Source organism: Ammospiza caudacuta, chromosome 1 (genome assembly GCF_027887145.1).
Source record: "Ammospiza caudacuta isolate bAmmCau1 chromosome 1, bAmmCau1.pri, whole genome shotgun sequence".
NCBI lineage: Eukaryota > Metazoa > Chordata > Aves > Passeriformes > Passerellidae > Ammospiza > Ammospiza caudacuta.
The window spans coordinates 69301710-69314733 of record NC_080593.1 but is presented as its reverse complement, the minus strand read 5'-3'; the positions used below and the strand labels follow the sequence as shown (position 1 = coordinate 69314733).

General features: G+C 45.0%; 1 protein-coding gene across 1 annotated transcript in view; it reads right to left on the bottom strand.

The window, feature by feature from the left end:
• The window catches only part of F13A1 (coagulation factor XIII A chain), a 59213-nt gene extending 51258 nt beyond the window's left edge, over positions 1-7955 (bottom strand). Inside the window, exons 1-3 of the mRNA XM_058825429.1 lie at positions 7859-7955; positions 6778-6931; positions 1057-1245 (exon numbers count right to left, since the gene is read on the bottom strand). Coding sequence (XP_058681412.1) covers positions 1057-1245; positions 6778-6925 — 337 coding nt within the window. The 5' untranslated portion in view covers positions 6926-6931; positions 7859-7955. The remainder of the gene's footprint in view (positions 1-1056; positions 1246-6777; positions 6932-7858) is intronic.
• Positions 7956-13024: the final 5069 nt, after the last annotated feature.

Sequence of the window (13024 nt, the reverse complement as noted above, 5' to 3'; positions counted from 1 at the left end):
GAAAGTCTCTGATATCATCCTGAGTAAGTGTCTCAGCACTGGTGGAGCCACACCTCAAATCCTGTGCTCAGTTCTGGAACACTCACTGCAACAAGGACATTGAGGTGCTGGAGCATGTCCAGTAGAAGAGCAACAGAGCTGGGGAAGGATCTGGAGCACAAGCCCAATGAGGAGTGGCTGAGGGAGCTGGGGGTGTTTAGCCTGCAGAAAAGGAGGCCCAGAGGAGACCTTATCACTCTCTACACTGCCTGAAAATGTAGCAAGGAGGGAGCTGGTCCCTTCTCACAGGTGACAAGCAATACAACAAGAGGAATAGTCTCAAGTTGTAGCAGGGGAGGTTTAGATTGGATATTGGGAAAAATCTCTTCACTGAAGGGGTAGCCATGCATTGGAACAGACTGCCCAGGGAAGTGGTGGAATAACCACCCCTGCTTAGGTACATAGTTTGGTGGTAAACATGGCAGTGCTGGGCTAACATGTAGACTCAATGATCTTAGAGGTCTTTTATAACCTTAGTGATTCTATGATTCTGTTTCTGGTGCAAAATCACAGTCACTGAACTCTGTCTCTTGTTACTGAGTTGTTTGTAAATGCAGGCTGAAAAGTTGCAAGATTCTTCCGCCCAGTGTAACTTCCCCTGTTTATGCAATCAGTGTTTTGCTATCTCAATTCATACAGTCATCTCTCCTGCTTCAAACAACAGACTCTCTTCCCTACATCTCCTAAACACTGACAAAAGAGGTTTCCTGTTCCACCTACCTTTCAGCATTGCCATACAGCACTAACCAGACATAATTTTGAAAGTTCAAAAAAATACAGCTTACGAAACAGAAACTCCCAGATTTTGCTCCTTTTCTCTCACATGAAATTTTGCTGGTTTTCTCAAGAAAGGATTCAAACCCTGTTTAGAAAAACACTTCCTTGCCTATGGCTAAGCCTATTTTTATGGTTTATCAATCATAACAGGAAAAGACCCAGCCATGAATTTCTGCTGTTTTCCTGTTTATGAGAGACTATTGCTTTGCTGATAAGACACAGCCTTTGCCAGGCACTTACCCATCAAAAACTCCAGCCAGAATTGGTCTGACTGTGGCTGGTAGGGTCGGTTGAAGTCAATCTGGATTTGGAAAGCCTGTCCCCGACGCACAATCAGCTTGGGGTTGTAGTACTTGTCAGTGTGGTGCTCCTGCTTGTTGATCTCCTGAGGCTCCTTGAACATATAAATATCCACAACACGCAGGTAATCTGCAGAGACACGTAAATGAGCACAGGGGGAAGGAGTCAGTGTGCTGAAATGTCAATATTGGTATCAATGTTGTTAGAGGCCTCGTCCTCCCCTTCTCCAGGGAAGGAACACCGTGCAACAGGAACATGGTGGATCTGTCTGGATTTACATGCTTCTGGCTGAGAAGAGGCTTATAGGCAGACACTTCTCTGTCCACCTGCCATTTTCACAGAGGCCAAAAGGCTTCTAGTGCATGGTGAGAGCAACCACAGAAAGAGCAGGTTGCTAGGTGTTGGAAGGTGAATGACCCCAAGGAGAGTCTGGACCCATCTTTCCATTGGCATTGGTTTTCTGCAAGTCTGGGCCTTGCTGTCACAAGTTTACCAGAGCAATCAGTGGGACTTGGACGGCTGAGGCTTCATGCCCCAATTCTTGTAGTCCCCCATTTGTAAAATGCAAATTCAAAGGGGCTTTGGGACACTTAAATATGTTGTTTGCAAAATGCTACCAGTGCTGAGAGCTGAAAAGCCTGATTTTGCGTTCAGCTGAGAGCTTGGATTGCCTGTATTAGATAAGGTTTGGGTGTACTGCATGTGTCTTGTCTCAGCTTCTCAGTACACCTCCACTGCTATTAGTGTCTCCTTATGAAAACTAAATATAACATTACAGCATATAATTACAGCATAGTTACAGGCAAGCAGCAGTACGTATCTATAACACACACAGACAAAGCTTTACTCCCTTCAGATTCAGGAAGTATGAAGTATTATAGCAAGCTATAAGTAGTTTGTTCAGCAAATGACCAGTGTGGGGTGTCACTGGGATAGCCACAGGCACTCACAGTCACCATAAGCTACATGACTGTACCACACCACAAATCTGCACAATTGGAGTCTTCTCACACGATGAGAAACCACATGAAAATGAACTGGACATTGTTCTTTCACCTGCATGCTAGGGACATAATCATGAAACCTCTGCCAGGAGGAGCAGGACCATTACAACTCACCACCAGGAGAGAGACAGCAGAGTAAAGCCAGACTTGCAGCTCTCAGCTTGTCTTTCCAGGTGCTGACAGTTAGAAACAAGCTAATTCCTGCATTTTATACTGCGAGTGGCAGAGCCAAACTCATGCTCTGGCAAAAAGAACTGCACATTTACAGCAGCTGGTGGAGCTGTGTGTATTTCTGATGGTGGCTAATTTGGCTTTCTACTAAGCACACTGAGGGCAAGAATGATGTGCTCAGTAACTGAGTTGGACATTCAAGTCTGAAGGCTGAATGTGGCCCCTTTCACAGAAGCTCAGCACAATTGTTTGATTTGCCAGTTCTGGACAGGCAGCAGAGCCCTGCAGGCAGCAGCCTCCCTGGATAGGAAGCAAGGTCCTTCTCCAGCTCCAGCCTGGGCTCTGGGCAACAGCTAATAAGAGACGGGGGAATAATGGCAATGGGAATAGGTCCCAATCCTGCTTGCATCATCCCTCAGATCCCTATCCATGTCCTTTAAGAAACAGAAGGAAAGTAATATGCCTGAGGACACAGCATGATAAGGAACCATTAATGGAAAAGCCCTGCATAACTGAACCCAAAACCATCTGCCTCCTGCTAACCCTAACCTGCAAAAAGGCTAGAATACTCTGTTCAATCCTGAGTGAGGTTTAGAGTCCCATGATAATGTTTTTGTTATTCTCTGCTCAATTCACCAGGCTTCTGGAGTAACTTTTGTAAAAATCCATGCTGATTTTAGCACTGGCTGAGATTACAGAGATGTCTGTATGAAACATTTTTGCCCAGAAGTCGTTCCCATTGCCCCTCTGTGAAGTAGGGCATGTCTTCACCTCCTTCCTTGCAAAACTTAGCAGTGCTCTTTCAAAAATGCTGACAAAACTCACAATTGAATTACATGAGGCAAGAATTTTCTGTACAGGGGTAAAGTAGGGACAGGGGAGAATCTCTCTCCTTATATCTTTCTAACCCCTGTGGGCCAAAAGCACTACATTTAAAAGCTGTATATTTTGGGGTTCTGTGAATATCAATAAGAAACTGTCTCAGCTTCTCCCTCATTCCAAGGAGGCACAAAAACAGAGCTGAGGGTTCGTTTTGTTTTCATCTGGTGTTTTGCAATAAAACAGGAGATGGGGGCAATAGTGACCCCACCCTTCCCCTGCATGTTAGCCCCTTCAAGAAACTGCAAAGTTAAGCCACCCTGGGCTTTCAGTTCAGTATTTGCTTCATTTTATCACAGGACTTTACACAGCTCCTGTCAGAACACAGCCATCCACATCTGCAAAAAACACATTTTGTTTTTAGACAGTGTTAAAATGTATGTGCAGCTTGCCAGATGAAGACAACCCATGGTTGAACCTGTGCTAATTACAGTAATGGTAATTACAAAGAGCAAAACATGAGCAGGGTAATGGGATGTGCTAGGACCAGCACCAGGGTGTGATCCAAAGGAAAGCTCCAGGCGATGCTCAGCTGTGAAGGACAGGTGGCAAGTCGAAACCTCCTTTGAAGTCAGGTACACTTGAGGGTTTGCTTGTAGCCTGGTCTATTGTTCAGTTTGCTGCATGAGAGGCAACAGTGTGATGCCTTCTTAAAGCCTGTGTAATGTTAAGCTTGCAGGGCAATAAATGAACACAAAGTTGAGCAGTTTTTCAAATAAAAAGAATAGCCTCCAAACATCGGGTTTCCTCAAACAACCAGAGAGGAAGGACTTTGAATTACTACAAAAAATGGCGTGAATTTCCAAAGGAAGTGCCCATCACTCTGCTAGCAGGGAAAGCACAAACGCCTGGCGACTCACCGGACTCTGCAAGGGTGAGCGGGATGACAGGGCTGCGTCCTCCCACCCAGCCCACTCACGACACACTGTGGTGAGATGAGCTGGCCGGGACGAGCACAGGGACGTTCCCGGAGCCACGGGCTTCCTGCTGAAGAAGGGCTCCGTCCCCATCGTGAGCATCTCCTGCCGCAGCTCCAGCAGCAGGCAGCGCACTGACCGCGCTGGGGACGCAGCCGGCGCCGCGCTCGCCCCGGCTGCGATTCAGCGCAGCCGAAGTGGGTGTCAGCAGAGAGCGAGGCAAGCACAGGGTCTTACCTCATCCGAGAGTAGTAGCTAAAATAGGTCAAGTGAATCACACCCTAAAAATGCCTGTTTCTCTCTGTTGGCTGTCAAGGGAAACGAGGGTGACTAGCTCAGCTGTAGACTCCTACACTGCACAGATCAAGGGCAGAATTCTGTTAAATTTAGGCATATAAATGATGTGAGCCTGGTATGTAACAAGTTATTACGGGCAGCTGATGGCTGGTTGCTGCAGCCAGTGGAGCTGAGAGAAGGATACAGATCACCATGGAACTGACATCCATTGACTCTCCGGACAGCCTGTGCCCTCACCTCCACTCACCGGATGGCTCTGTGTTGACTACAATCTGACACAGGTGAAGACACAGGTGTTTAGATGTTTATATCAGGTGTCCAAAGGCTAGAAAACACCTCCATTGTAACAGCAGAGATAAAAGCATTTGCATGCTTTTTTTTCAGTGTGTTATGACAATGAAATCTGGAAACCACCACAGAAAAATCTGGACAGCCCAGAAGTGTAGGGGTGTGGAGGAGAAGGGGAAGGTGTCACAAGCAGCTCTCTGCCAGGATGTGCTCCCAGCTCTAGGGCCTCATTGCACTGTGCTGCTCCTGCTCTGCCCATGGACAACCATTTTATCCCCCAAGCACAACACTGAGAGTGCTCTGGGGCAAGCCCAGCTCCTGAATGTCAGGTCAAGCTCCATGGGGCAAGAAACCTTTAACATGCTGTGACAGGTGACTTAAGCACCCTGCCCCAAGCAGTATGTCCAGAGACCACGCTTGTATCAGCTGGTGCCACAGGCTTAGATCACAGCTGATGTGCACCAAAACAGAAACACTGCTGCAGTCCCTTCAGGGACCCCTCAGGTCACCCCTTGTGTGTTTTGGCTACAGGCATTGGAGAGAATTGCACAGCAGAGGTGATGCAGCTGTACAAAGAGTTCTGCTGTAATGCACAGATTTATTTTTCAGCCATACCAGTCCCATAGCCAGGTTTACCCAATGGCCACAAACTCTTGCTTTGGACAAGGGATATTCTTCTCAACAAGAGCATCACCTTAAGGACATGTTGGGCTCCAGCCTCAACTCACCTGACCCAGCATTCCTAAGTTTCCACTGCGTTTCTGAAAAGCAGGAGGCTGCCGCCCACAGGCACCACACTTCATTCAGAGCCTGATGTGAAGCACATCAAAAAGCAACAGGAATCTTTCTCTTGGTACTGGTGGGCTTTAGCTACAGGCTGCATTCCTTCTAAGGTATCCCACAGTAATACATCTCCAGTTTCTGTGAGAGGGTTGGGTTTGAAACTGTGTCTAGCTGGGACCTGCACTGCATTGCGTTTGACAATTTAAACACACACAGTTGCCCCAGAGCTACAGTGTTGTCAGAATTAGGTTCAAGCAAAATTTCTGCAGTCTTAACATGCCAGTTGGTATGCTCAGGCATTTTTTTAAAAATAAATGCTTCGAAAGGAAATGTGTGTGTATTAAGATGGGGGTAGGGAGGGGTGTGTGGGGAGGGGAGTGTGGTTAAGGCACATGATTAGGATTACAGAAATAATGCTTTGCTACTTGTCACTTAAAATCTCTTTGCCTGTTTCCCAATGTGTGAAATTCAGTAATTAATTCTTGTCCACATTTATTAAGCACTCCTTCAACTCTGGATGAAAAGTCCCCTCTGAGCATTAAGTAGTATTACATCCAGCTACCCTGAGCTGCCACATTCAACAACTTCTGCTGTTCAATTCAAATAGGCAAAAAATTTAACATAATTTCATTAATGAGACATTCAGAATTTAATCCTGTTTTCTTTTAAAACAGATCTTGCATATTTTTTATTTCTGGTTGACTCCAAAGAGCCAACACTGGGAACATACTTTGATTTGTCTATTCTCTATCATGATATTGTTTTGTTTCCCCAGCCAAAAGATTGAAACATTCTTCACAGGAGAATAAAAAATCATATGGGTACATCTTTTAGTCTCATGTTATTTTTTGTGACTGAACTGAACATATATAGCAAAAGTTTTCCCTGCCAGACAACAATTTTCAGCAGCTTCACAGGCAAATTAAGGCCATATAAATGAAACAGGTCATTAAGAGAACAGAGTCCTTCTGGCCCTACACTCCAATGCTGCCACAGACATGCCTGAAGCCAGTAGGTTCTTAAGTGATTCTGTGATTGTGATCGAACTGGAAAAAACCCATTCTTGCCTTTTTTTAACCAGTCCCACAGTTCAAGCTGATAAGTGATCACCCAGCTTCTTTACTCCTCACTTTCCATACCCATAACCCATGCCAACACTTCCATACATACAGGTGGTTTCAGTAAGTTTTCCTATGAACAGCAAGAAAAACTGTCTGAATTGGAACTATGTAAGGAAAAAGTGGTTTGGGTTTAGTTCACAGACCTGTGCTAAGAGTATGGAAGTTGTAAAAATAGATTTACAGCTTAATTGTACACTGTACCTCTGGGATTAAATCCTCTGGGTATCACTCCAAAAGCTTGCATCTCAGGAACCTCATTTTCTTCATCATTGGAGTAGTTTGGTGGGATGGCTCTTCTCCCATTCAAAGGAAGTTTATTCTCCTCGTTGGTGCTCGTTGTTTCAGACATCCTCTGCTAAAAAAAGTTGTAATAGCATGAAAGAGAGAGCTCAAGGAAAAAGCAAACATGAGCTAGCATGGCACGTGCAAGATGGGAGAAGCCAAAAGCAATGTGGGGTGCCAGTGAGCTACACATTTTTAGACTTACATAAATAAAACCTGAGAGGCAGAAAACATCAGTCTAATGATAAGTACAGCTCTCTAAGGATTGGAAGGCATTTTGTGTTCATCAAAACACATGAATAAGAGAAGAAGGAGGGGGCGGGAGAAGGAGAGGGAAGTCTAACACAGAAGTATTTGTCTAGGAGAAGCAGGGCACTAAAAACATTAGGAAGTTTCAGGTAAAAGAACTGGAAAATCTTTCACTCTCTCATTCCTCCATAAAAGCATCATTGAATCCAAAATAGCAAATTATATTTTCAGAAAGTGCATCACACACTACCTCTCCCTAATAAAAATGACATTATAAGTCATACTGCAATCAAGCCAAATATTACAGCCTGCAACAGCCTGTGGATAAGTGGAGAACTGTATTTTTGTCCCTATGCACACAAACACCCAATATCTACAGAGCTAACTCCTGCACCCAGACAATCCACTTTTGAGAAAAAGAGGGGGAGGGGGGAAGAGAGAAGGGAGTAAAGGGGAAAAAAGGAAAAGAAAAAAGCACTTATCCACTTATTTCTTTCCCACTAATGTCCTTAAGGGAAATCTTAGATGTAGGCTGATCAGAGACTTCTTTTTGAGCTACTGAAAACTGCTTTCACATCTATTTCAGTGTAAGCATGTAGCAGTGAAAAAACCATGCAGCCCTTCTAAGAAAATATTAATGACTGAGAAGAAAACTTCTTCCCAAAGCCCCTGAAAACAGCAATTTAAAACGTAGCAATTATTTAATAGAAGTAAGCTCTAAAAGGAAGTTTTTTTCAGTTATCAAGGGTACCTTCTTTTCAGATAGTCTTTTTTTTTCCCTTCTCCCTTGCAGAATTTCTGCAGTGCAATAGAAGCAGGGAAAATGTTGGGGGCTTTTAAATAATCTCTGTATATCCTCCTCCTTCCTGTTGCAATAGGACAATGCTGAAAGGGTTGCCAAGCCCTCCCAGCACCACCTCGGATGATCTGCCACCACAGCTGGTATGTCTTTTCTTCCTCCCTCCCCTCCCAGCCTTTCTTACCCCAGCTCTGCTCACCAGGAGCATTTCAGGGTGTTTGTGCTAAGGAAACAACTTGGCCATTGAAGTTTCAGTTCTTTTTGAGACCAAGAAGGAGTACTTATGGCACAAGAGCATATGAAATGGGAGACTGGAGGGGATTTTCTGAGGCACACAGTCTAAGAAGCCATGCTTACCCCCTTGCCAGACTTTGGTGGTGTCTCTGCCTCAGGGAGCCTGTGATGCAGCTTCAGGTGCTGGTTTTCAGGAGTCCTCCCAGGCAGACACAGTGATGGTATCCCTGCTAGGTCCTCACAGCAGTCCTTTCAGAGGGCTGCAGGACACATGAACTGGAGAGTTCATTGGCAGTCCAGCTTTTTCTAGAGACCTTGTGCTGTCCAGGACAATGAAGGTGTTTTGCACCACACAGCTATATTTGGGTCAAATGACCTTCAGCTCTTGCCCATGCTGAAATGTGCATCACTTGACAGGTCTGGGGCTGCACCTTGTGGGAGCTTTTTAGCTTCATGTTGACTTTCTTCAGTTTCATCAAGCTTTAAGGCAACGGGAGACACTGTGACACCTCCTCTGTCAGACACAACTCAAGAGGCCAGTGGAGTTACATGGACAAAAAGCAATGCACAGGGAAGAATTCAAGCCTGTGTTCTGCCAGCTGCTCCTGTTTGGCAGTAGAGGTAGAAACCACCTACTGAGAACATGCATGGGCAGTGGAGAGCCCCTCTTGCACACATGGCACTCATCAAGGGCACTCACTCGCCTCTGCATCTGCAGGGCAGATGAAGAAACAAGGAGACACAGTGAAGACAACTCTACTGTCTTTCAGGCAGCTGTGACTTCCAGCCCCACAGCACCAGAGAATTCTCAAACGTCCAAAGGCTAAACACCACTGAAATCAAGCCAGGGGGCAGAAAAGGAGAGAATACCTCCCATGGGAAGCAGCAAGTAAATCATCTGGAAGACAGGACTCCTATCCTACCTCCCTGGGGATTTCCCAGCCACAGCATGGTAGTTCCACAGAGGTCAGGACACATGCAGAGTGTGGGTCAGAGATCCGAGCTGGGCACCTGGGAGCAGCATGACTGCACCAGTAGGTGGGATAAGGAGCTTGCTAGGGCTGGCTGCCAAGGCACAGCATGGGGCTGCAGCAGTTTTGGGGGGCAGACTGGTTACCTGCACACAAGTGTTGCACTGTGCTTTCTCACAGCTGAAGTGTAGGAGAAGACTGCTGAACACTCTTTGGCTTGTAGCACAGAAAGCCACCTGGCTGGAGGGCTCCCCTTCCCCTGTCCTGCTCCCCCAGGAGTGCAAGCACCCTGAGGGGACAGATCTGATCCCATCACACACATCCTGACCTGTAATTGCCATTGACTTGGTTTTGCACAGATGGGCCCCGTGGTAACCATCTGGAGGGCAAGCAGCACCCCTGGCACTGGGGAACACAATGAGCTTTCTGGGGGAGGAGGCAGGTTGCCAATTTTCTTGCCTTTTTTTTTCTTTTTCTTTCCCCCTTGCATCCACATTTCTCTGTGGCGTGTTGTGCTTTGTGCCTCTCTCTCCCACCTCCAGCCAGCACTTCGGTTCCCAAAATTACAGCTGCTGTGATGATGTTACAAAAACTGATATAAATATTGCCTCGGTGCCATGCCTGCTGGAGGCCTGCAACACAAACAAGAAACACCGTCTCCCAAGGAAGTCATGTGCTTCCCCAAGTGGCTGCAGTGCTGTCAGAGCCAGGAGGAAAACTTTCCGTCAGAGCCAGGGCTGGAGCGAGCGGCTGCAGCAGAGCTCCCTGTGCTCCAGCCACCACGCCTGAGCAGGCAGCACTTGCAGATGCCTCTCCCTGCCCAGGCACATCACCCTGGGGCTTTCAGCAGAAGCCACCGACCACACAGAAAGTGGGGAGGCCAAAATTTTCGGTGGCAGCGGTAGGAGTGGGACTTTGCATCCAGGGAGAGTAATGTTTTGCAGGCTGTGATTTATTTATTTTGTGGGGAGAGATGTAAATTCATGCTTATGACAGCTCCAGATGGCAGGTATTTTCTCATCACCTTGACGTCTTAGCATTTGCTATCACTCGCCTATTAGACTGCACTGGCCTTAATTTCACTTCCGTGGTTCCAACCTACTGACGTCAGGACTGATGCAGGAGGGGGTATGGAAAACACAAAGCCTTGATTTTCCTGTAGGGCGTTATGTTTAATGAATGATGCACTGGGATGACCGCTGGAAGAGTGCTCACTTCTGCACAGCACCCTGTGGGGAACTGTGAGCCCATATCCATTTCTCAGAGCAGCCTTCAGATGCTTGTGGCCTTTGCCAGAGACCTTTGCAGGCACAGGCACCCTTCCCATAGCAATAGACTTTGGATGATGGACAGCCCTTCCTCTCCAATCCCACAGAAAAGCCCTTAAATGGCTGCAAAGCTTGCACCATAAAGGGTTATCTAAAATGTACTTTCCTGTTGTTGCCAGAGCCAGAGTTGTTCTGTTCCAAGTCCTCCCATGCCAGACAAGAGTTTGTGGAGGGAAAAAACACACAAGTCAGTAAAGCTTTACAGCCAGAGGAGAGGGTGTGCCAAGATCTGTCATAGGCAAACTGATCAACCAGGTGTTCACATAAATGGGTTGCTGTGCTGTGTGCCAGTGACTAGATGGGAGGGATGTTTTGCCTGTTGTAGCTACACCAAGCACTCCTCAGGAGCAGCTGAGCATTGTAAAGCTCTCCAACAGGGTGGTTTCATTTCTTCTTCTTTTATTAGAATCTCACTCCCGTGCCATTTGCAGCATAGATGGATGTATGGATGCACTGGAACACTATACTACAGCATGTACACCAGAGTATTTGCCAGGACATCACCCTCAAGAAAACCAGACTCTCAACTCTGGCCTTCTATGCATAATAACACAACTGTGCCTCTCTCTTGTTGTCTCACAGCTTTACTTAGGAACCTGCGCTCTTCCTTATATTATCAAGTCTTGTCTTCCCCCCTCCTCTGCACCGATACTTGTCTCACAGGAATTAGCGTTCCTCTTCCTGTGATGCTGTGCCTTACCAAGGCTGCAGGCAGAGTAGAGCAGATCCTAGAAGAAAAAAAACCAAAAAAACAAAAAAAACCTAATAAAAATGTTATTTTTAAACAGAAGGAAATTTCAGAAATCTTCATTTGGTGTTTTTGTTTGCATATTTTGCTTTGGATTTTTTAAAAAAACAAACCCAGTTATAATATCTGTCTGTGTGTAACAGCAGCCCTAGTTACCACACACAGAGGAATATATTTTAAGTTAATGCTGAAAACTCAGAAGGCCCAGCTCTGAAACATGGTATGTGTACACATGTCTGTATGTGTGAAAGAGGGGCAGAGGCAGAGATAAAATGGCAGCTCCTCAGATGGTAGAACATTTGGAAGGGGATATAGGACCAGTGTTCAAAAGATATTGTTGAAAATGTTTCTGTTGCAGGAAGAAAGATACCATAGATGTATATATTCATACACATATTCTGCTAGAAAAACATGGCTTAGGAAATTTTACTCTTCTCTGGAAAATTGTTGTTCCAAACTGAAAGCCTAAATTCAAACTGTAGATCTTTACAAGCATCTACATCTGTGCTGGCCATCTTAGGCTCCCTTTATCCTCCGCACAGATCTAGTCTAGGCAGTGATTCATCTCCTCCTACAGCAGACATGTAAATAGGTCAGATGAATCATGGCCTAAAAGTGCCTGCTCCCTGTATTGACTGCAAAGGGAGCTTGGGGTGATGGGTTTTGCCACATGTGTCTACACTGCTGATGTCTGCAGTGAGGGCAGATATATCCAAGGCTAGGTACAGAAACAGAAAAACATTTTATTTTGGTTTTGAGGCCTGACTTTCAAGTGTTAAATTATTCTTTACTTTTATGGAAATACGGCTGCAAGTCACTATCAGTGATACATAGTGTATCATTCAATCCATATTTTTTTCTATCAGAATATGTGTCTGCCACTGCCAATTATATAATATGTATTTCTTACAGTAAGTGTCAGATTACAGTAAAGCACATACAAGCTTGGGGAAACACATACATCTTTTTATACTCATTTGTGAAGCTGTTCTGTTTCTTCAAACAGAAATATAACCATACCACGTAGTAACTTCATCAAAATTGATATGATATGATATGATATGATATGATATGATATAATATAATATAATATAATATAATATAATATAATATAATATAATATAATATAATAATTATTATTATGAACATAGAATCCAGGTTCCCACTCCTATTCTTATTCACATCTAAATCCAAAGAATGCTGTTGTTGGATATTAGAAACTTCCCTAGTTTCTTACAGGAAGAGTAAGAGAGGAGCCAAGCAAGGGCAGAGGGAGTTGTCATAAGGGTCAATATTCACAGTCTCCAACTAAATTTATGTTTTGCTGTAGTTGAGGCTTTAAAAGATGAAAGAAAATATCTCAAAAATGGGATTAGACAACCTCTCTGCTGGCCAGCTGACCCAGAAGCTGATAGGGATACAAAGACTGTGAACCTCAGATATTTATTTCAACCCCAAAAGAAAAGGGCAGGAATCCAAGCAAAGCCATAACTACCCAGAGACTTAAACAGGAAAGGCCATTTTAGATGAAACATTTGTCTGAATACAGTTCACCACAGGTGCCATATGCCTTGACCACAGAAAGTTTCCTCTCTAAAGCAATTGTTTCAGTCTTCTTAAGACCACCTACCCAAATAAGCCCTTGGCTTGGGGATCAACCCTACCTGATCTATCAGGCAATGAGGCTGAGATAAGAGATTGTAACTTGAAGAGAAGGGGAAACAGAAAGGAACAGAGTATCATTCCCATTCATAGCCTTTTTCCAGATATCTACTCCCTTTTGAACAACCACTATATCTAGACACAGGCAGAACAAGCAATATATTCAGTCTGGTAA